The 24,851-nt window shown below is 43.6% G+C and overlaps 1 protein-coding gene across 3 annotated transcripts in view; it reads left to right on the forward strand.

The window, feature by feature from the left end:
• SecS (Sec synthetase) overlaps positions 1 to 24,851 on the forward strand; it is a 203,652-nt gene that overhangs the window by 72,872 nt on the left and 105,929 nt on the right. For all 3 annotated transcript variants that reach the window (XM_080268681.1, XM_080268682.1, XM_080268683.1), the window contains one exon: positions 16,257 to 16,420. In XM_080268681.1, coding sequence (XP_080124807.1) covers positions 16,257 to 16,420 — 164 coding nt within the window. The remainder of the gene's footprint in view (positions 1 to 16,256; positions 16,421 to 24,851) is intronic.

Below are 24,851 nucleotides of genomic sequence, written 5' to 3' on the forward strand. Positions count from 1 at the left end.
CCCACATCCAGTGCCCTACCTTGCACGTCCTTTACAACCCCATCCATGTATATATTAAACAGCCATGGAGACATCAGACAACCCTGTTTCAGTCCCACACTGAGATCAAAGAACTCATTCAGCTCACCATCCACTCGCACCGTAGCCCTAGCTCCTTCGTACATACTCTTCACTGCATTCAGCAATTTGTCATCCACTCCATATATTCTTAATACCTTCCACATACCTTGCTTATCTATTCTGTCATAAGCTTTCTCCAAGTCCATGAAGGCAGCATACACTTTCTTTCCCTTCTCTAGATACTTCTCCACTAAACATCTTAGAACAAAATCTGATCTACACACCCTTTTCCCTTCCTAAATCCCCCTTGTTCTTCTGCAACTAGCTCCTGTGTCATATGCCTAACCCTATCATTGAGTATTCTGCCATATATTTTACCAGTCACACTAAGAAGGCATATACCCCTGTGGTTACCACATACTTCTCTCTCCCCTTTTCCTTTATATAAAGGAACAATTATACCTGATTTCCAGTCCTCTGGAACCCTTCCCTCTTCCCAAGCCAATCTACACAACATCCATATCCACTCCACAACAATCTCACCCCCATACCTAAGCATTTCACCACGCACTCCATCAATTCCTGGGGCCTTCCCCAACTTGATCTTCATTGCTTCCACTACTTCTGCCCTACTGATCTCTACCTCCCTCCTCTCCTCTCATCTCTTCTTCTCCCAGCCATTCCCCAACCACTTATACTCACACTGCTCTCACTCTCTACATTCAACAAATCCTCAAAGTGCTCCTTCCATCTCCTCAATTTCTCTTTCTTCTCCACCAACAATCTATTATTCCTATCTTTCACTCCCCTACTATTTCCCCTTTCACACTACCTTACTTTCTTTACATCCTTCCAAACAATTTCTTACTCTCCCTCCATTTCATACTCAGATTCCTCCCAAACTCTTCATCCACTTTCTTCTTACTCTCCTTCACCAGTCTCTTCACCTCCCTTCTCCTACTCACATATACCTCTGTCTTCTCTCTCTCATTTTCTCCCCTACCTCTACTCGTTAACCATTCACTATATGCCTTCTTCTTTTGTTCCACAGCTCGTTTCACCTCATCATTCCACCATGCTGTCCCTTGCACACCCTTGCATCTCCTCCTCACTCCACAAACCACCTCACACGCTGCGCCTATCTCTTCTGTAAATATCTTACATATGTCTTCCCCCCCTTCCATCTGCTCTAGCTCATACCTTCCCAATCTTTCTTCCACTATGCTGTTATACTCTGCCATTCTCTCACTATCTTGCAAATTCTCCACTCTTCTCAAGGGAGCTGTTTCCTCCTGTCTTCTCCTTCATCTCCTCAACCATTTTCTTTGCAGCTTTACCTTGGCCATCACTAAGTGATGGTCCGAGACTCGATTCCCCCACCTTCTCCACACTCTTGCATCCAACACTTGTCTTCTCATTCGCTCATCCACACATACGTAGTCTATCATTGCCTTTCGTTCAACAAGTTCACCATCCATCCTCCTCATTACTCTCCATGTATACCAGTGGATCATCTTTTGTCGAAAGTAGGTGTTGGCTATTGCCAACCCCTTACCAGCACAGATGTCCACCAAAGCACTACCATTCCCATCTGTGTCAGCTGGCACACCCCACTGACCGACCACTCCATCCACTCGTACATTCCCAATGTTGCCATTCATGTCTCCAATCAAAAGCACTGTCTCGCTCCTCTCAAATTTGTCCATACATGCTTCTACTCTCGCCCAAAACTCTTGCCACTCGATCCTCTGTTGGAGCATACACACATACAATCTCCCACACTTGTATACCTACTTTCATCCTCACCCATACAATCCTTGCACCCACTGTTCCTTACTCTCTTATATTCTCCTTCCACTTCTTGCTTCTCATCAGACATACTCCCTCTCTTCCCCTCTTATTCTCATTAACTCCCGCACATATACCTAAACCACATTCCCATTCTCTCACCCTTTCACCTTGCCATTTAGTTTCAGTCAATCCACATATATCCACTCTTGCATCCTCAAGCACCTGAACAATCTCTCTCTCTTTCACTTCATCATTCACTCCTCTCAGATTCCATGTTCCCACTCTCAGAATGTCCTTTGTCCATTCCTTTGTTGTCAACGTATGGTCCGTCCTGGTCCGAGGCGCTTTATTCGCTTTTTTAGTTCTGTTTGCGGGGTGGGGCACTAACCCACCACCAACCCTTTCAGTCGCCTCGTACGACAAGCAGGGATACTGGGGGAGTATTCTTGAAACCCCTCTACCCCCAGGGGTAGGTATTGCCCCCAATAAGGGTGAAAATACCATTTTATAGAGGGTACTGACTGACCGTGCTACACATGAAGGTGGTTATACTGTTCTTGGTGGACAATAGGTCCGTTGTTTCCTGAATAATCCAGTCAGAAAATCGTTGTGGCTTAACATTGTCTTCTCCAGGTCCTCAACCATGGAAACCAGCATCAGGCTTAGTTATTCCACTGGTGTTAAGGTCGATTTTTCTTATGCATTCACGTTAAGACACACATCTAGTTTCAGCTCCATGTGGGAGAAGTCCCAGAATGCTAGTAATAACCACTCAAGCACCACAGGCCACCATGCGCTGAGTTGCTGGCCATTCTTTAAATCCAATATTTTTGAGGACGTAAGTGTTATTATTGTGATAATATTGTACATTAATTTTTATTATGGTTTTAGAATAATAATATTGTGGGAGAGAAACATAGCTATGAGTGTTCAAGGTCAGCAGTGTGGTATGGGCAGCTGCATAGTACGAACAGATTTTCTTAGCTATATTTTATTTTTTGTGCTGGTTTTGTGCTATATTAATGGACATTGTGAAAGTACATGCATACATCGTAAAATTGGCTTGCGATAACACATTTTGGGGAAAATGCAGTTCATTTTTGTCATGCAAGAGGAGAAAGATGCTGTTAATGTATTGTTCTTTCAAAATGCCATTGATTTACATACTCTAACATGCAAGCAGATGTTTTCGGCTACATTTAAAAAAAAAATTCACCAGAATATTTTTATCGGTTGAAAAGATATGACATTTTGAAAGTAAGCAAACCTCAACAGCGTTTTTTTCCCATTTTTTATATTTGGCGCAAGAGAGGTTATTCCACTCAGCGTCACATATATATATATATATATATATATATATATATATATATATATATATATATATATATATATTATATATTATATATATATATATATATATATATATATATATATATTATACATATATATATATATATATATATATATATATATATATATATATATATATATATATATACACAGATACCACAAATTGGCTTAAGACCTCCCCCCACAAGGTATTAAAAAACACGGAAATCATAGTATATCACAATGTTTGTTCATGAAATGCCATTCATTAATATGAAATCATATTTCCCTTGTTTTTCAGGGCCACTTGGATGCGTTTTGGCATGGAATCTGGATGCGTTTCGGCATGGAATCACTTAAATCTCTAAAGTAATCTAAGGACATTTCTTTGCACCAAACATTTGTCAGTTCAGTCTTGAGGTTGTCCAATTTGGGTGTCATCTTCTCTGCTACGATTTTGTTCAACTTTTCTCAGCAGTTTTCTATTGGATTTAGATCCGAGCTGTTGTCAGGCCAGTCGAGGACCTCAGTCTGATTATCCTGAAGCCATTTTGTCACCTTTCTTGACTTGTGACATGGAGCTGAATCATCCTTGAAAAAGTCGCACCCATGAATAGCAAAAAAGTTTAACAAATGATCTTTCATAATTTGAATGTACCAACCACCATTCATCATCAAGTTCTTAGGAAGAAAGTAGTGGCCTCCCCTTCCCATTTCACTTGAAAAACACCCCCATTCCATTACTGATTGTTGGTGCTTAACAGTTGGCACCGTGTAAGCAGGGTCATATTAACTACAGGAGGTAGGGCGACGAACTTTGGCAGAATGCACCTGTAACACTTGAAATGTGCTTTTATCGGAAAACATAACTTTTCTCCGCTCATCCAATGTCCAGTGTGCATACTTCTTGGCAAACTGAATGTGCTGCTTCTTCATGCAGTCAGTGAGAAGTGATTTCTCAGTTACGGTGCGGCTTGGCAAACCCAGCTCCTTCTGCAAGCGGTGTTGGATAGTTCGAATTGAGACGTCTTTTAACAGCTGGGGATGCATTCTCTTCAATTCTGCTGCTGTCAGTCGAGGATTCTTGATTACTTCCCTCTTCAGAAACGTATCTGTATCTCTGGAAGTCGTCCTCTTCTTTCCACCGCCGTGCTTGTGCTCTGGTACAACATCAGGTGGTAGGCCGCATGCTGCAGCGAGAATCTTCATGACGGTCAACATTGAGCATCCAGTACATTCACAAACCATGTTGATAGGTACGTTATCCTGCCACCATGCAATAACACGGATCTTCTCATCACTTGAGCAGTACTTTCCAGGCATGACAAGTTGACTCTGTGAAAATAACAGGGCAACCAGTAATCTCTATCTATCTATCTATAGCCCGACGCCCTAATCCCGCAAGGGTGGCCGCAAACAAAACGCCTCCAAGTCACTCTGTCACCCACCATTTGACTCCCCTCCCCCCAACTCACCCCCCCCTCCCTCATATACCTCTCAACTCCATCCCTCCACCTCATCCTCGGTCTACCCCTCCCTCTCCCTCCCTCCACCTCACCTACATACACCCTCTTAGTCAGTCTTTCATTCTCCATCCTCTCCACATGTCCAAACCACCTCAGTGTATTTCTCCTAATCTTTTCAACCACATCCACATCTACCCCACGACGTTCCTTCACTTCTTCATTCGTCAACCTGTCCCTCCATGTCACTCCACATGCTCCTCTCAAGTAACTCATTTCCACTGCTCTCACTCTTGACTTGTTCCCCTCTTGGAAAGTCCACGCCTCGCTTCCATACGTCAGGGTAGGGATCACAATACCATCATGCAGTGACTTCTTAACTTCCATACTCACCTCCCTATTTCTCATCACTGCTTTCAGTGTGCCAACAACCTTCCTTCCCTGCTGTACCCTTTCACGTACTTCATCCCCCAAAGTTCCATCCTTACTCATCACACTACCCAAGTACTTGAATGCACTCACATTCTCCATATCCTCACCATCCAATCTCATTGCACACTCTGTGACTTCATTCCTCTCAAACACCATAACTTTACTTTTGTTTACATTAACTTTCAGCTTCCTCCTCCTACACACTGTCCCAAATTCATTCACCAAACCTTGCAACTCCCATTCATCTTCACTCAACAATACTGTATCATCAGCAAACAGCAACACCAGAAGCTTCCAAATCTCACCCTCATTCATTAGGGCCACCCCCACATCCACTGCCCTACCTTGTACCTCCTTTACGACCCCATCCATATATATATTAAACAGCCATGGAGACATTACACACCCCTGTTTCAGTCCCACATTGAGATCAAAGAACTCACTCAGCTCACCATCCACTCGCACCGTAGCCCTAGCTCCCTCGTACATACTCTTCACAGCACTCAACAATTTCCCCTCCACTCCATATATTCTTAATACCTTCCACATACCTTTCCTATCTATTCTGTCATAAGCTTTCTCCAAGTCCATGAAGGCAGCGTACACTTTCCTTCCCTTCTCTAGATACTTCTCCACTAAACATCTTAGAACAAATATCTGATCTACACACCCTTTTCCCTTCCTAAATCCCCCTTGTTCTTCTCCAACTAGCTCCTCTGTCATATGCCCAACCCTATCAATGAGTATTCTACCATATATTTTACCAGTCACACTAAGAAGGCAAATACCTCTATGGTTACCACATACTTCTCTCTCCCCTTTTCCTTTGTACAGAGGAACAATTATACCTGATTTCCAGTCCTCTGGAACCCTTCCCTCTTCCCAAGCCAATCTACACAACTTCCATATCCACTCCACAACAATCTCACCCCCATACCTAAGCATTTCACCACACACTCCATCAATTCCTGGGGCCTTTCCCAGCTTAATCATCTTCATCGCTTCCACTACTTCCGCCCTACTGATCTCTTCCTCCCTCCTCTCATCTCTTCTTCTCCCAGCCATTCCCCAACCACTTATACTCACACTGCTCTCACTCTCTACATTCAACAAATCCTCAAAGTGCTCCTTCCATCTCCTCAATTTCTCTCTCTTCTCCACCAACAATCTATTATTCCTATCTTTCACTCCCCTACTATTTCCCCTTTCACACTGCCTTACTTTCTTTACCTCCTTCCAAAACAATTTCTTACTTTCCCTCCATTTCACACTCAGATTCCTCCCAAACTCTTCATCCACATTCTTCTTACTCTCCTTCACCAGTCTCTTAACCTCCCTTCTCCTGCTCACATATACCTCTCTCTTCTCTCTCTCATTTTCTCCCCTACCTCTACTCGCCAACCATTCACCATATGCCTTCTTCTTTTGTTCCACAGCTCGTTTCACCTCATCATTCCACCATGCTGTCCCTTGCACACCCTTGCATCTCCTCCTCACTCCACAAACCGCCTCACACGCTGCGCTTATCTCTTCCGTGAATATCTTACATACGTCTTCCACCCCTTCCATCTGCTCTAGCTCATACCTTCCCAATCTTTCTTCCACTATGCTCATATACTCTGTCCTCTTCTCACTATCTTGCAATTTCTCCACTCTTCTCACAGGAGCTGCTTCCTCCTGTCTTCCCCTTCGCCTCCTCAACCACTTTCTTTGCAGCTCTACCTTGGCCATCACTAAGTGATGGTCCGAGACTCCATTCCCCCACCCTCTCCACACCCTTGCATCCAACACTTGTCTTCTCATTCGCTCATCCACACACACGTAGTCTATCATTGCCTTTCGTTCAACAAGTTCACCATCCATCCTCCTCATTACTCTCCATGTATACCGGTGGATCATCTTATGACGAAAGTAGGTGTTGGCTATTTCCAACCCCTTACCAGCACAGATGTCCACCAAAGCACTACCATTCTCATCTACTTCCGCTGGCACACCCCACTGACCAACCACTCCATCCACTCGTACATTCCCGACTTTGCCATTCATGTCTCCAATCAACAGCACTCTCTCGCTCCTCTCAAACTTGTCCATACATGCTTCTACTCTCGCCCAAAACTCATCTTTCACTCTTGCCACTCGATCCTCTGTTGGAGCATACACACATACAATCGCCCATGCTTGTATACCTACTTTCATCCTCACCCATACAATCCTTGCACCCACTGTTCCATACTCTCTTATATTCTCCTTCCACTTCTTGCTTATCATCAGACATACTCCCTCTCTTGCCCTCTCATTCTCACTGACTCCCGCACATATACCTACACCGTATTCCCATTCTATCACCCTTTCACCTTTCCATTTAGTTTCAGTCAATCCACATATATCCACTCTTGCATCCTCAAGCACCTGGACAATCTCTCTCTCCTTCACTTCATCATTCACACCTCTCACATTCCACGTTCCTACTCTCAGAATGTCCTTTGTCCGTTCCTTAGTCGTCAACGTATGGTCCGTCCGGGTCCGAGGCGCTTTATTTGCTTTTTTAGTTAGTTCTTTTTACGGGGTGGGGCACTAACCCACCACCAACCCTTTTAGTCGCCTCGTACGACAAGCAGGGATACTGGGGGAGCATTCTTGAAACCCCCCTACCCCCAGGGGGAGGTGGAAGCTAGGAGCGACGGGAACATATGCCCCCACTCTCGCTTCTGGGCAAGCACTGATGTGCTGAGTGTTTCACCACCTCCTGCCAACACCAGAGGAGTTGCCAGTTACTTCTTGCCCATAGAATTCACTTGGTAGAGGTGGAAACACAAGCAAAGACAGACAACTCCCCCATGGCAATTGTGTGTGTAGGTCCTAAGTTAATTTGCGGTGGGTGTGTATATATATATATATATATATATATATATATATATATATATAATACAGTATACACTCAGTCCTTGAGTAACACGTGGTTGAGTAACACGTTTTTGTCCTAACGCGGTCAGCATAATGAGAAAAGTCATGTTAACACGCGGAAAACTCGTGCTTATGCGGGAGGTCAGCTGGCCTGGCGAATAAATTTGAGAGTCATGCGCGATGACGTCACTCTCTAAACTCTGGGTACCTTTCCTGGATGCATACTTCTATTCTGTATGTGCATTTATTTCAATACCACACCCAGCCACCTCAGCCAAGCAGCCCTAGTGGGTTAGGTTAGGTGTTAGATTGAGAAAATTTTGCCTGGGAAACACACTGAGCATATTTTCAAGAAAAACCTATGGTTAGTTTTGAAATGACTGGGCGAGCATCATTCCTCGCTGAGGGTTCCCGGTGGTGAGATGCATACAGAATGGAAATATGCTTCCCAGGCACACTCAAGGCCGAATGGTTAAACAAAATTTGTGGGTTTCACAATTTCAGGGGACGAAATGGAACGAAACTGTATGCTAAGCAGGGGGGAAAAAAAAAAAAACAAAACTCATCCATATGTTCTCGTAAGTTAGGGTTCAGTTCCACAGCCTGCATTCGATTTCATGCTTACCAACACATTTTGGACCAACTGGGCGTATGGTTATCAGTCCTTTCTCATGCCTCACCTAGTTCTTACCCACACTCATAGTGGATTTTGCAGTTTTAAGAGATGAAATGGAACGAAAATATTTGCTAATTAGACAAAAAGTTACTCTTTTATCCATGTGTTCTCGTAAGTTAGCGTTCAGTTCCACATTCTTCGTTCGATTTTGTGCTTCCCAACACATTTCCAACTAACTGAGCATACGGTTATCAGTCCTTTCTCGTGCCTCACCTAATTCTACCCCACACTCATAATGGGTTTCGTAGTTTTAGGGGACAGTGGAATGAAAATGTTTGCTAATGAGAGAAAAAAAATTACTCTCATCCATGTGTTCTCATAAGTTAGTGTTCAGTTCTACATATTTCATTCAAATTCATGCTTCCCAACAAGTTTTGGACCGACTGAGTATACGGCTATAAAGTCCTTTCTCGCATCTCACTGACATTACCTCACAGTCATATGGGTTTCGCAGTTTTAGGGGACGAAACTGAAAGAAAATGTTTGCTAATCAGAAAAAAAGAAAAATTACATCCATCCATGTCTCTCATAAGTTAGCATTCGGTTCCACGTACGAGGCGACTAAAAGGGTTGGTGGTGGGTTAGTGCCCCACCCCGTAAAAAGAACTAACTAAAAAAGCAAATAAAGCGCCTCGGACCCGGACGGACCATACGTTGACGACTAAGGAACGGACAAAGGACATTCTAAGGCTAGGAACGTGGAATGTGAGAGGAGTGAATGATGAAGTGAAAGAGAGAGAGATTGTCCAGGTGCTTGAGGATGCAAAAGTGGATATATGTGGATTGACTGAAACTAAATGGAAAGGTGAAAGGATGAGAGAATGGGAATACGGTGTAGGTATATGTGCGGGAGTCAGTGAGAATGAGAGGGCAAGAGAGGGAGTATGTCTGATGATAAGCAAGAAATGGAAGGAGAATATAAGAGAGTATGGAACAGTGGGTGCAAGGATTGTATGGGTGAGGATCAAAGTAGGTATACAAGCATGGGCGATTGTATGCGTGTATGCGCCAACAGAAGATCGAGTGGCAAGAGTAAAAGATGAGTTTTGGGCGAGAGTAGAAGCATGTATGGACAAGTTTGAGAGGAGCGAGAGAGTGCTGTTGATTGGAGACATGAATGGCAAAGTTGGGAATGTACGAGTGGATGGAGTGGTTGGTCAGTGGGGTGTGCCAGCTGAAGTAGATGGGAATGGTAGTGCTTTGGTGGACATCTGTGCTGGTAAGGGGTTGGCAATAGCCAACACCTACTTTCGTCATAAGATGATCCACCGGTATACATGGAGAGTAATGAGGAGGATGGATGGTGAACTTGTTGAACGAAAGGCAATGATAGACTACGTGTGTGTGGATGAGCGAGTGAGAAGACAAGTGTTGGATGCAAGGGTGTGGAGAGGGTGGGGGAATGGAGTCTCGGACCATCACTTAGTGATGGCCAAGGTAGAGCTGCAAAGAAAGTGGTTGCGGAGGCGAAGGGGAAGACAGGAGGAAACAGCTCCTCTGACAAGAGTGGAGAATTTGCAAGACAGTGAGAAAAGGACAGAGTATAAGAGCATAGTGGAAGAAAGATTGGGAAGGTATGAGCTAGAGCAGATGGAAGGGGTGGAAGACGTATGTAAGATATTCACGGAAGAGATAAGCGCAGCGTGTGAGGCGGTTTGTGGAGTGAGGAGGAGATGCAAGGGTGTGCAAGGGACAGCATGGTGGAATGATGAGGTGAAACGAGCTGTGGAACAAAAGAAGAAGGCATATGGTGAATGGTTGGCGAGTAGAGGTAGGGGAGAAGATGAGAGAGAGAAGAGAGAGGTATATGTGAGCTGGAGAAGGGAGGTTAAGAGACTGGTGAAGGAGAGTAAGAAGAAAGTGGATGAAGAGTTTGGGAGGAATCTGAGTGTGAAATGGAGGGAGAGTAAGAAATTGTTTTGGAAGGAGGTAAAGAAAGTAAGGCAGTGTGAAAGGGAAAATAGTAGGGTAGTGAAAGATAGGAATAATAGATTGTTGGTGGAGAAGAGAGAGAAATTGAGGAGATGGAAGGAGCACTTTGAGGATTTGTTGAATGTAGAGAGTGAGAGCAGTGTGAGTATAAGTGGTTGGGGAATGGCTGGGAGAAGGAGAGATGAGAGGAGGGAGGAAGAGATCAGTAGGTCGGAAGTAGTGGAAGCGATGAAGAAGATTAAGCTGGGAAAGGCCCCAGGAATTGATGGAGTGTGTGGTGAAATGCTTAGGTATGGGGGTGAGATTGTTGTGGAGTGGATATGGAAGTTGTGTAGATTGGCTTGGGAAGAGGGAAGGGTTCCAGAGGACTGGAAATCAGGTATAATTGTTCCTCTGTACAAAGGAAAAGGGGAGAGAGAAGTATGTGGTAACTATAGGGGTATTTGCCTTCTTAGTGTGACTGGTAAAATATATGGTAGAATACTCATTGATAGGGTTAGGCATATGACAGAGGAGCTAGTCGGAGAAGAACAAGGGGGCTTTAGGAAGGGAAAAGGGTGTGTAGATCAGATATTTGTTCTAAGATGTTTAGTGGAGAAGTATCTAGAGAAGGGAAGGAAAGTGTATGCTGCCTTCATGGACTTGGAGAAAGCTTATGACAGAATAGATAGGCAAGGTATGTGGAAGGTATTAAGAATATATGGAGTGGAGGGAAATTGTTGAGTGCTGTGAAGAGTATGTACGAGGAGCTAGGGCTACGGTGCGAGTGGATGGTGAGCTGAGTGAGTTCTTTGATCTCAATGTGGGACTGAAACAGGGGTGTGTAATGTCTCCATGGCTGTTTAATATATATATGGATGGGGTTGTAAAGGAAGTACAAGGTAGGGCAGTGGATGTAGGGGTGGGTAATGAATGAGGGTGAGATTTGGAAACTTCCGGTGTTGCTGTTTGCTGATGATACAGTATTGTTGAGTGAAGATGAATGGGAGTTGCAAGGTTTGGTGAATGAATTTGGGACAGTGTGTAGGAGGAGGAAGCTGAAAGTTAATGTAAACAAAAGTAAAGTTATGGTGTTTGAGAGGAATGAAGTCACAGAGTGTGCAGTGAGGTTGGATGGTGAGGATATGGAGAATGTGAGTGCATTCAAGTACTTGGGTAGTGTGATGAGTAAGGATGGAACTTTGGGGGATGAAGTACGTGAAAGGGTACAGCAGGGAAGAAAGGTTGTCGGTACACTGAAAGCAGTGATGAGAAATAGGGAGGTGAGTATGGAAGTTAAGAAGTCACTGCATGATGGTATTGTGATCCCTACCCTGACGTATGGAAGCGAGGCGTGGACATTGCAAGAGGGGAACAAGTCAAGAGTGAGAGCAGTGGAAATGAGTTACTTGAGAGGAGCATGTGGAGTGATGTGGAGGGACAGGTTGACGAATGAAGAAGTGAAGGAACGTTGTTGGGGTAGATGTGGATGTGGTTGAAAAGATTAGGAGAAATACACTGAGGTGGTTTGGACATGTGGAGAGAATGGAGAATGAAAGACTGACTAAGAGGGTGTATGTAGGTGAGGTGGAGGGAGGGAGAGGGAGGGGTAGACCGAGGATGAGGTGGAGGGATGGAGTTGAGAGGTATATGAGGGAGGGGGGGGTGAGTTGGGGGGAGGGTAGTCGAATGGTGGGTGACAGAGTGACTTGGAGGCGTTTTGTCTGCGGCCACCCTTTGCGGGATTAGGGCGTCGGGCTATAGATAGATAGATAGACTTCTGAGTGGTAAAGAAATGTTTCATGTTAAATCTGTTTCCTCGTTGTTTTTAGCTGTGTTCTACCGTGTCAGCCCGTTTGACTCGTCAGGGTTACGGCGAAACAGTCTGTCCTAAGTGTTTAACTACACATGGCCTAACGTAGCTTAATTATACCTTATAATTTAACCTAATCTAACCTAGCATCCAGTTGTGAAATTGGGAGACGAAAACCACCTTTGAGTGCGTCAAGACTGTCATAGGTACGGCTTAAGGAATGTGATGATCAAAAGTGGGAAGTTTTTCATCAGAAAGTGGTAATTTATCACCCTGAAAATAGTCAGAAAAACACCGAAAACAAACTGGAGGAATATGAATTGAATTGGTAAAGTCCTCCTACTGCTTTAAGTAAAGCGTACGTTTACCAAAATGGCAAAAAAGTATGGCGTAAATGAAAGCACCATTAAAACAATTTGGAAGGACCAGGAGAAGATACAGATCGTGTGTAGGAAGTGATGCGAATCTTGTAGCTGTGAAAGTTTTATTTGTCCTAAAGCTGACTGAGAAGCTTAGGCCTATAGGGTGTTATCTGGAGCATCAGAGAAATTCTCATTTTTACTCCTCCTTACCACCTTACCCTACGTAAATTGCCCCCACTGTTATGCACCATCAGGTAAAACAGTGAAAGAGATATAATTATTGTAATTAAGAGCATCAGTGTATTAGAAATAGCATTAACAGAAAAGTTTGGCTGGGTACCCTTGTGTTGATACTTCCCCCACCCAACACCAATAATGTCAATGTTTCGTTTTCTTGTATCATGTGGCCTTGAGGAGAGACGTTAGGTCGTATGGTTAGACTAAAATTTATGGGTCTGGCAGTTTTAGGGGACGAAATGGAACAAGAATGTTTGCAAACCAAAAAAAAGAGTACTCTTTCATCCATGTGTTCTCATGAGTTAGCATTCCGTTTCACATTCTTCGTTCGGTATCGCTTTTCCCAAAACATATCGGACTGACTGAGCAGTTTAGCCATGTGCTTAGTCTGTCCGAAATGTGTAGGGAAGCGCAATATCAAACAAAGAATGTGAAACTGAACGCTGACTCACGAGAACACAAGGATGAACGTAATTTTTTCTGGTTAGCGTAAATTTTCATTCTATTTTGTCCCCTAAAACTGTCAGACCCATAAATTTTCGTCTAACCATATGGCCTAAGGTCTCTCCTGAAGGCCACAAGATACAAGAGAGGGTGAAACTTTGACAACAACACTGGGGGTAGGGGGCGGGAGGAAAATACCGTGGAGCTACATGTCAACAAAAGAGTACCTAGCCCATCTTCTGTTTTTGTTAATGCTATTTTTAATACCATTGTTGTTTTTAATTATGATAGTTATATCTCTTTCATTGTTTTACCTGATGGTGGGTACAAGTGGGGGTAATTTATGTGGGGTTAGGTTGTAAGAAGGGGTAAAAATGACAGTTACAGAAAGTTGCCAGAACACATTGTACCATTATACATGTAACCATATTGTCTGAGTGATGCGGATTTGAGTACCGCGGTCCTTGTCCAGTCCCTATTGCCCATGGTACTCGAAGTTTGAGTGTATTCAGTGCTCGTCAGAAGTATCGAGCGCCCTGCGTCCCTCCTACGAAACAAACCTTTCAACATTGAAAAAAAATATAAATAATGCATTTTATTTACCTTTAATGCTTGGTAGGGTATCCTTTACGCTTCTTCATGGACCTGAGATGTCTTGGAAGTAAAAGGGCGAGGTTCCTGAGGTGCTGGAGGGGTATTTTGTCCCAGGAGTCACGAATGGCTGCTTCCAGCTTAGGCTGAGAGCTCACCTCCTTCCCTTGGAGATTTTTCTTTACGAGGTATGAGAGGTTTTCTATCGGGTTCAGGTCTGGGCTATTGCCTGGCCAGTCTTTTATGTATGATACCTTGCAGTCACGAAGCCAATTGGTGACCGATTTGGCTTTATGAGCAGGTACACCGTCCTGCTGAAACACTCTTGCACCTGTGAGGTCGAAGGACTCAGGTAAATGATCACAAAGAAGCTCCAGATAAACGTCCTGATTCACTCTGCAGTTCTTGGGAAGCACAACAAGCTTCCCCAAACCTTTACCAGAGAAACAAGCCCATACCATGAGTGAATCAGGGTGCTTAACTGTGCTTTCCACGTAACGGGGGTCAAGCGGGTCACTACCTTTGCTCCGGTACAATATAGGTAACACTAAACGTTGCCTCATCAGACCACAACACTGACAACCATTGCTCCTCACCCCAGTTAAGGTATTTGTTAGCAAAGGCAAGCCTACAAAGTCACTGGTAATGTGTAAGAAGAGGCTTTCTCACAGGCCTGTGACTTGTGTAACCAAGTTCATGGACTCTTTGAGACACCGTGTGCACAGAAACATCACCAAACACTTCCAGGTTGCTCTCCTTTATTTTCCTTGCACTCACACGAGGATTAGACTCGACTGCACGTTTTAAAACATTAACAGACCTCAGGGAAGTTTTCCTGGGCCTACCAGACCGCGGTTTCTTTGTGGGAACGTCACCACTATTTTCCACTCGAAAACGGGCGCACCACATTCACACTGTCGATCGAGCCACACCAACCAATTCACTAATTTCCGTCGTGGGGTGGCCTGCCTCCTTTAGAGCAATGATCTGGGATATGAATTCACTTGAAAGTTCACGTGTAGGGGCCATAACAAAGTGGCGAAAGCCAAAACGCTGCGGGACACTAGGTAAAAAATGGCGCAATAAGAGAGGGAGACGCAGCGGAGTTCCTCTCTCTCACGCAGTCCGTAGGCAACTGAGGCGGGAGCCAACCAGCGCGCAGTAAGGCCTCAAGCTCCTGTGACGTCATGCTAGCTCCCCAAACATCTGGCTCAATTTTTAGTACCAAAAACGGGTGATTCTTTTTTCGCCAAAAGTATTGCGTCCTGCCATAGGCGCTCGATACTTCTGACGAGCACTGTGTATATATATATATATATATATACTGTATATATATATATGTACAGTATGTATGTATGTATGTGTTTATATTTACCAGTAATCCGAGAATCCCAATACTCCAAATTTGTCAGGGTGAAATTTTTCGAATTTTTCTCGGATTTATCTAAGGATTTATCTGGCCTGGACTTGCTCTTGGATTTGGATGTACCTGCCTGCAACTATTCGTCGACACTTCTGTGCATTTCTTGTGAGTAAAACAATAACTCATATAATTTAAAATGTTTATTAAATGATCATGTACACTCACGATCACTAATTTCTGCTCAGCAGTGCCTCCTTCATGTCACTATATACCTTGGGAAGACAGGAGGAGGGGGGATGGAATGAGCTCCACCCGCCTCTACCCCAGCTCCCAACCCTCCCTCATACCCCTACAACCCAACCTCCCACTCATCATTCTTAATTGGCAGTTACATCTCAAGCTAACCTCATACTTTACATTCATAGTCACATTACTAATACACAAACATAAAACACTAGAATATGTAAAAAGTATATAATATAGCTGTGAACACATTGCAACAAGAAATTAATGCATTATAACCTTTGACAGTAAAACAAAAACGTTAACAAAGACTATCCCAGGCCTCATGCATTGGGTGCTTGTGTGTGCTTGCATGCATGTGTGTCTATGTCTCTCTGCGTATTTGGGTCTGTCTAGATCTGTGTGTTTCAGTGTGTGTGTGTGTGTGTGTGTGTGTGTGTGTGTGTGTGTGTTTGCAAAGCAGTGCACCCAACACAAGGCCTGAGGTTGCTGTTGTTGACGTTTTTGTTTTACTGTCAACGTCATAATGCAATAAGAGTGATTGCCTTTGTCCGTGATACAGACACTTATTCCTCCTTCAGTTCACTGTCTCAGCTTCCACCTGTTTTCCCATTCATTTCCCATTTTGCTTCTTCAGGGTATTCTCCAGAGATCATTGAGAATATTCTGGAGGGTGAGGAATTGCGGTCTGATGTGGAGGAAATGGAGAGGAGAGTAAAACACCTGGGAGCAGATAATATTGCAGCTGTGCTCACCACTACCAGTTGCTTTGCTCCCAGAGGAATTGACAAATTAGAGGAGGTGAGATGGAGGATGAGTGAAGGAAAGAGAGGTAGCAAGATGTGCTAAAGTACAGGTAGGAAACATGGTAGGTAGATTACGAGAGAATGAGGGTAAGTGCAAGGTGATGGGATGTGGAGCTGTAGAGCAAATTCTCATTACTCATACTGTGAGGACTTGAATGCCAGTACAGGTACATGTAAACTGTATTGTGTGGTGTTGTTATTTCCATCATCATTACCGTGTTTCTCTCTGATAAGTAGGGTGGATAAGATCCAGAAATAGTAAGAAGCCATAAGTGTAAAAAAACTATTTGTAGAATGCTGAGTGAAATAGGCCATGCATCCATTCACCATCAATGAAACCAGAAATTCTAAAATCTTGGCTTATCCCCACAGGTAACGTGCCACAGACTATAAGAGACTGACAATGTTGCACTGGACTTTAATATTATAATTCGGATCATGGTCCACTATATCCGGAAAAACTGTTGTAAAAACTCACATGTTTACTATTTTATTCAACTGTCACCCTCCAGCTTGTGTACTGTAATTTTTATTGTTTAGCCTCTAGGCGCCGGGTGACGGTTATATCCGACACAAAGTTTGTGGATCAGGAACGCCAGGTGGCGGCTATAGCTGCGCTTGATTTCACACCATTGTTTGAAGCAGCCGCCAATTTATCTTGTCACCGAAGGGTGTAGGCATACTCCCTCCTCCTCACTGGAGTGTGACTTAGTCTCTTCCGCACCTTGGCCAGGTGTAGTACGATGTCTTCAGGATCCTCCTCGTCCGATTCCATCCCTGCCACCCGCAGCCCCCTTGCCTCTTCCACTCCAGCCAAATTCCTGCCGAATGATGCGAGGAAAGGGCATAGTGACAGTGCTGTAGGAGGATATTGTGTCTTCTCTTGCCAAAAGTGGTGAAACTTCTGAAAACAGCAGGAGTTATCATGTTGAGAGCGAGGTGTGACGTGCGCCCACCCCTGTTCCCTCAGACACGTTGGATAAGGATCTAGAATTGGTTCAGGAAGCTGGAGAGGCATAATTATGAGAGTGATGTTTTTATTACTGGAGAAGAGAAGGATGCACCAGGAAGTGTGGAAAGTGAAGGAGATGGAGGTGACGATGATGGTCACATAGTACATAAATGCTGCCGCTGCATCTCTCCACCACGCTCCGAGCAAGAAGGTAGTTGTCCCTCGCCGTCACGACCTTCATCACCACAATCTAGTACCTCATGGGCCATTTCCTTACAACCTGGCCCTTCATATGTGAGGGTAATGAGGTCATCAGCACCAACGAGGAAATGTGGCAGGCCAGCATCGCCGCGGGAAATCCCTGGTACGGGTAAGTCATCACCCGCGTCCTCCCTCACCTCTTCCTTCACCTCTCCTTCCCCTCCCCCTCCCCGCTAGCCTGTGGTCGTAGGCATCCTTGCGATGCCAAGAGGCACCTTAATCCTGCCATATCACACCCTAGCAGCCCTGGTGTTGGTAGGCTGGACACTTTTGTGTGGGAGGAGGGTGAAGACTACCCTACCTGCCTTTGTTCTGACTGGGGCACGTGTTCAGAGGCAGAACCTGGGGGCAAGAGAACCAACCATGCCGTCCTTTTTTCAGACTATATTTACAACCACAATTATGCAGTACCTGGTGGAGGAGATGAACTTTCACCAGGCTATATCTATTCATTGGCTTGAGGTGTCCCTGTCCCAGAGTAAAAAAATGAAAGAATGGAAGGTGGTGGAGGTGGGGGAAATGTAAGTGTGGCTCGCATTGACGATGATAATGGCACACATAAAGAAGCATGTCATTCTCAATTATTGGTCAGTGGACGAAATCTTACACACACCTGTCGTTGGTAGGTATATGGCCCAGACAGGTACTTGGCCACTCTCAAGTTCTACACTTTAACAGGAACTGTGGCACATCCCCAAATGACAGGTTGTGGAAGATCAGGCTGCTTCTTAACCATGCTGAAGGAGTTATTTACATGTATACCCCGGTTTAACGATGCAGTTGGTCAAGTAAAAACCCATCGTTAGGCGGGGTATCGTATCTCGGGGTAGATTTAACATGTAAAATATAGGGATGCGTTTTTGAGCCATGGGTTTCCCCTCCAACCTAAACCTATCCAAATGGGTCTAAAAAAAGGTTTAAAGCCAATTCAAATGGCCTAACAGCTGTAAGAGAAGCTAATGTAGGCCTAACACCTGTAAATAACTCACAAAAACCAACAAATAAAATCTGAAAATCATCAAATATAAGTCTGGAAAAAATCAGGCTTAGTAAACTGTACCCTAAAATGACAATGTTCTCTCCACACACTGATCTAAGTCTAAAAACTTGACCAACTGCATCTAAGTCTAAAACAGTTTATAAATCAACCTAAACAGACAATTTTAGTCTAAAGTATAATCAAAATTGGCAAATAATATCAAAACTCATCGTTAGACTAGGGTTTGGCCATCGTTAGGCAGTGTATGTACTGTGGTTGTATTTCTGCCCCCATCGTCAAGCCTGGGTATCACATCTAGAGGTATCTTATATTGAGTTATACAGTACTGTACTTGTATCGGGCTTTTCCGGTCGTTTCAGGAAGTGGTTATTGATGAGTCGCTTGTTTTATTCCATGGCCGTGTAGCATTTACTCAGTACAGTATGTTCCATCTAAACGACATCAAAGAGTATAGAGAAAGATAAGAGGGGACAGTTGCACCATCCCTGTGTAACTCTGGGTGACAGTGGCGCCCCAAGCGCCGGGCGTGGAAACAGAGCTGGAGAATGTAAACATCATGCCTGGCAGTTAGTTCTGTGCTGCTATTAGCTGCAGAAATTCTAATAAAAAAAGGCCAGTATTATCTTTTTTTCGATTTTCAAAGGACAAGGAAAGGTGAGTGATATATTGACAATCACATCTTTTCTAAACTAAGTTCACTCTGATGAAGTTATCAGAAATGTTGATCTGGTTGGTTATTCCCTCATTTTTGCTTTGGTATTTATTTCACCATGATTTACCTACAATAGACACTACAAGTGGTTACTGAGTGTTGTTCTCGGGTATCAGGCTCTTTTTATGTTGCTTATGCTATGTAATTTCTCAGTGTTTTATCTATAGACTACTATGGTTACTGAGTGTTGTTAATTCAGAGGTCAGGGAGATGGGTCCAGAATTCGAGGAGGGCAGATTTCCTAGGGAGAACATCCGAGTCTCTGTTTAGAAGTTGTGTTTTTTGTGCTGAGCACTTCGAAGACAACCAGTTCATGAACTCGTACATAATTAACTGAAAATACGGTTCCTGATTTACTCTAAAAGCAAACTTTTATCAGCCAGCTACATTTGTCTCACATGCTTTTATCAGTCAGCTATATTTGTCTCACATGCTTTTATCAGTCAGCTACACTTGTCTCACGTGCTTTTATCAGCCTGCTACATTTGTCTCACGTGCTTTTATCAGCCTGCTACATTTGTCTCACGTGCTTTTATCAGCCAGCTATTTATCAGCTAGCTACATTTGTCTCACATGCTTCTATCAGCCAGCTACATTTGTCTCACATGCTTTTATCAGCCAACTACATTTGTCTCACATGCTTTTATCAGCCAACTACATTTGTCTCACATGCTTTTATCAGCCAACTACATTTGTCTCACATGCTTTTATCAGCCAGCTTTTTGTCAACCAGCTACATTTGTCTCACGTGGTTTTATCAACTTTTGTCAGTCATGTACACTTGTCTCACATGCTTTCACTAAGTTAAGGTTTAGTAAAACATGGAAGGCCTCTTTTACTTTAGCAATTGAAAATTTTTAAAATTTAGTTGTACGGGAGAGAGAGAGAGAGAGAGAGATTTGGTAAAAAAAATTATTTGGCCTAAACCTTTGGTTTATAGCCACCAACCCTGTATATACATTTATAAGGTTTGGCATTACACCCCCCTTCAGAAAGTTGCACTTTTTTTTTTCTATTGTAAAAAAATACATTGTTGGTACAATAATTCCTCAAATGCAGCAAAGTGCTTTGATTAGTATTGACATTGACATTATCATTATTCCATGATTGTTAATATGGAGAAATTGAAATATTTAACAGATTAATTTGAACCAAGAGATAATCTTCAACTACCAGTATATATTTTTTCATTCATTCATTGCCAGACACCATGTATCCCAAACGGGGTGGCCAAGGGCTTAGAGTTAATTGTTTTACAGGGAGGGGCACTAATCCTCCACCAACCCCACTTGACGTAGGGATGCCAACAGCATCTGGTGTTCCCAGGCGGTCACCCATCCAAGTACTAACGAGACCCAACGCAGTATATATTCATCACTATTATATATTTCTTCTCTGGTAATTTACTGGTAACCCTTCCTCTCTCTCTCTCTCTCTCTCTCTCTCTCTCTCTCTCTCTCTCTGGGGGTCTTCCTATGTTCCCAAGGATAGGTTAGGTTAAGTAAGGTTTGGTTAAGTTAGGTTAGAAGGATAGGTTAGGTTAGGTTAAGGTAGGATGTAAAACTGGGGAACATAGATATGCTCCCTCTGTCTGCATTCATAGCTATACATGCAGACAGAACAGATATTTTCTTAAAATCATACTAATGCTGCTCCAGATACAATATTGTTATTTATTTGCAATGGAGAGTTTCAATTTCTTAATAGATTGGCCTGATATATCTCATTTATTTACTCCCTATGTCTCAACCTTTTGAATGACATTTGATTTTGTGCCAGGAGTTTTAAATGAAGATGTAAACCACAGTCAGAGGCCAGTGTGTCAAGTCGAGAGGTATGAGCTGTCAGTGACGAGCCCCACTCATGTGTATTTCTTTACTAATTTTTTCCTGCAGAATATTTAGTAAGATTTCCAAATTAGTGCATCATTTTATATATATATTATAGGCAGTACTGGAGCTTAAGATATTGTTACAATCCCCATAAGTGCTAACAATCACCTTAAATGCTGGTGTGGTGTGAGCCAGCACAAACGACTGCTATCACAATTTCCGCGCCCACAGTCGGGTGGTGCCACAGTTCCCGAAGTTACACTTTTCTCATAGAAAGTCGCGCGACTGTCCCCTCTTATCTTTCTCTATACTCTCTGACGACATTGCTTTGGCCTAAAGTTCTTTGTCTTATGCGATTGCAAGACTGGATATGTGCCAGACGTGATAGTGTACTCGGCCATAGATTCAGATATACCCAGCGATGATCCCCATGGGTTTTCTGCTGCTGTGGTAAAAGTACCTATGGACAGGTACTTCCACAAAAACCAAATCCTGTACACCGACAACTACTACACTTCTCCGACAATGACGCAGTATTTGCTGCAACATGGGACTGGTTCCTGTGGTACTGTTCGTGTCCGAAGACGAAATTCCCCATCATTTCAGAAAAAACTGAGAAAGGTGCCCTGTTAACCTGGAAATGTGGTAGAATGTTGGCCATTCACTGGCACAGCAAGCAAAAGGTGAATATGCTTACAACAGGTCACTGTGGCGTTATGCAGGACACTGGCAAAACAGACCACAGGACCAGGCAACCATTGTTGAGGCCAGATTTTTTTTTTTTTTTTTTATGCAAGGAAGAAGGAACCAAAGGCCATGAGCCTGCAATAACAGTTCCCTCCAAGAGAAAAACAAAATACAAGAGAGAGCCAAATTCAAGATTCATTCATTTCGAGATGCATGGACACACTGCGTTTGAAAGACTGGAGATCGTAGGCAGCAGGAAATACAAACAGAGGGAGACAGTTCCAGAGTTGACCTGTTGCATAAATGAAGGACTGAGAGTAACAGTTAACTCATGCATTAGAGAGTTGGACAGAAAAGGGATGAGAGTTTGCTGCTAGAAGGGTGCTACGCGCCCGTCATAGAGGTGGAGGAATGCATGAAGGCAGTTCAGAGGAGCAGTGACCATTAAAGTAGCGATAGAAAAAGAGATAAAGATGCAACAGTGCGGCGAAGAGACAGGTTGAAGGGAGTCAGTAAGAGGAGGAGAGTTAATGAGACGAAAAGCTTTTGACTCCACCCTATTGAGAAGAGCTGTATGTGGGGAGCTTCCCCACACATGAGAGTTGTACTCCACACAGGGGCGGATAAAACCCCTGTATAGAGTCAACAATTGTGCAATTGTTGTCAATGATTGCAGTATCAACATGTGGCACGTAGATAACTTTTAACATGCAGATTGGAGAGATTGCTTGCCTTCAGAAGTCCTGCAGGTGGTACAAAAAGGCATTCCTGCACCTTTTGGATATCAGTACAGTCACCTCTCACATAACGCGCAATCAGAGAGTGCGGAAACAGTCATAGCACCCCCCCCCCTTTTTATTTCCCCCCCAAGATATGGTCAAAATGCGATTTTGACAAATATTACGTGGGTGGAGAAATTCCCCATTTCTTAAAAGAACGTACTATGCTGCTACGATAGTGAAAACGCGGCCTGAGGGCAAAAATTGTGGAATATTTAGTCATTATGCGACACAGCTGGTTAAAACACGGTAAAAAACAGACAAAATGCGGGCAGATTTAGCCATAGCGCGTGTTGCATGTGCCCGTGATGTATCCCCTGATCCTCCCTGCCTCTTGGCGGTTTGCTTAGACTAAGCCACAGGTTATGCCAATAGGAGCACCCACAAACTCTTGAAAGTTGCCAGTGTTCGCCGAATCACTATATTGCATGGGGCCACTACCCACTCAGAGCTGGTATACCTTCCTTTAAAAAAAATTCTGTCGGGATTATTACTCATGCATAAAGCATTATGCCAGTATTATATTCATCGTAGATATTTTACTGATGCTTTAAGTGAGATTTACTCTGAAAAGCTCCCCATGGAGTTTACTAAAAAGCATGAAAGCCTACTGTGTGTTTTTGCATTCAGCACATTTTTATCAAGTGTTATGAATCTCTTTGAAAGTTGGGTTGAAACAGGGATGTGTCATGTCTCCATGGTTGTTCAGTCTTTACATGGATGGGGTAATAAAAGAGGTACAAGGTAGGGTGGTGGATGTTGGAGTGGCCCTGGTGAGAGAGGATAGTGTTTGGAAACTCCCTGTACTGTTGTTTGCAGATGATACTGTGTTGTTGAGTGAAGACGAAGGGGAGCTGCAAGGCTTGGTGGATGAGTTTGGGAGAGTGTGTAAGAAACGGAATCTGAAGGTGAATGTAGGGAAGAGTAAAGTGATGGTCTTTGAGAGAGGTGAAGTCAGTGAATGTACAGCGTGGTTGGATGGTGAGGGATTGGAAAATGTGAGTACGTTTAAGTACTTGGGTAGTGTGATGAGTAAGGATGGAGGTTTGGAGGGTGAAGTGCTTGAAAGGGTACAGCAGGGAAGAAAGGTTGCTGGTTCTTTGAAAGCAGTGATAAGAAACAGGGAAGTGAGCATGGAAGTGAAAAAGTTACTACATGACAGTATTGTGATACTAACACTAACGTACGGAAATGAAGCTTGGACATTGTTGGAAGGACACAAGTCAAGAGTGAGAGCAGTGGAAATGAGTTATTTAAGAGGAGCCTGTGGAGTCACATGGAGAGACAGGCTGATGAATGAGGATATAAAGGAGAGTTGTGGTGTTGATGTGGATGTGATAGGAAGCGTTATGAGGAACACACTGAGGTGGTTTGGCCATATGGAGAGGATGGAGGGTGAAAGACTGACGAAGAGAGTGTATGTGAGTGAGGTGGAGGGGGGAAGAGGGAGGGGAAGGCCAAGGATGAGATGGAGGGATGGGGTGAAGAGGTATATGAGAGAGGGGGGTGTGAGTTGGGAGCAGGGCAGTGAAATGGCGTGGGACAGGGCGACTTGGAGGCGATTTGTTTGTGGCCATCCCAAACGGGATTGAGGCGTTTGGCAATAGATAGTTATGAATCTCAGTTGTTGGATAAGTATATCATACAGTTTCCAGTCCAGAGATCGTACTCTTTCATCTAGCAAATCCTGACGTGATTCTGTCCATTATACGCTTAATAATAGTAAGAATTGTACGGCCGAAATCTTATGGGGCCGAGATCAGCTGACCCGAATTTTTAAAGGTATGATATTCCTCTTGCTTTGAGAAAACGTCTCAGTTCTGCTACAGTCTATTTTTCCACATATTTTACCTGTGCAGTGGACCATGACACTATATTTTCCGGAATCATCAGGTAATTTCAAAAGGCGCGAGAGTCGGGTGTGGTGTATACACACCATCAGCGCTGCCCTGGGCCCCTGGCGGCGGGCGCACAAACTACGCCATGTTACCCATAAGAAAGAGCCTCCAAATGAGCTCAGTGGGTTCATACGATCTTCTATTGTTTAAGTACCATATTTCCTTCATTTCTTATGTAAGATACAATTTCTTTTTACTCAGTTACAATTTTTCCTTACAGATGTACATTCACTACCTAAAAAAAATGACTGTGATCAATACTTTGGCAGCATAATACTCGCACGTAAACTGTCTCTAAACTGAGA

Source organism: Coenobita brevimanus, chromosome 29, assembly GCF_032717465.1.
Source record: "Coenobita brevimanus isolate Jiangsu-jjx chromosome 29, ASM3271746v2, whole genome shotgun sequence".
NCBI classification, from domain to species: domain Eukaryota; kingdom Metazoa; phylum Arthropoda; class Malacostraca; order Decapoda; family Coenobitidae; genus Coenobita; species Coenobita brevimanus.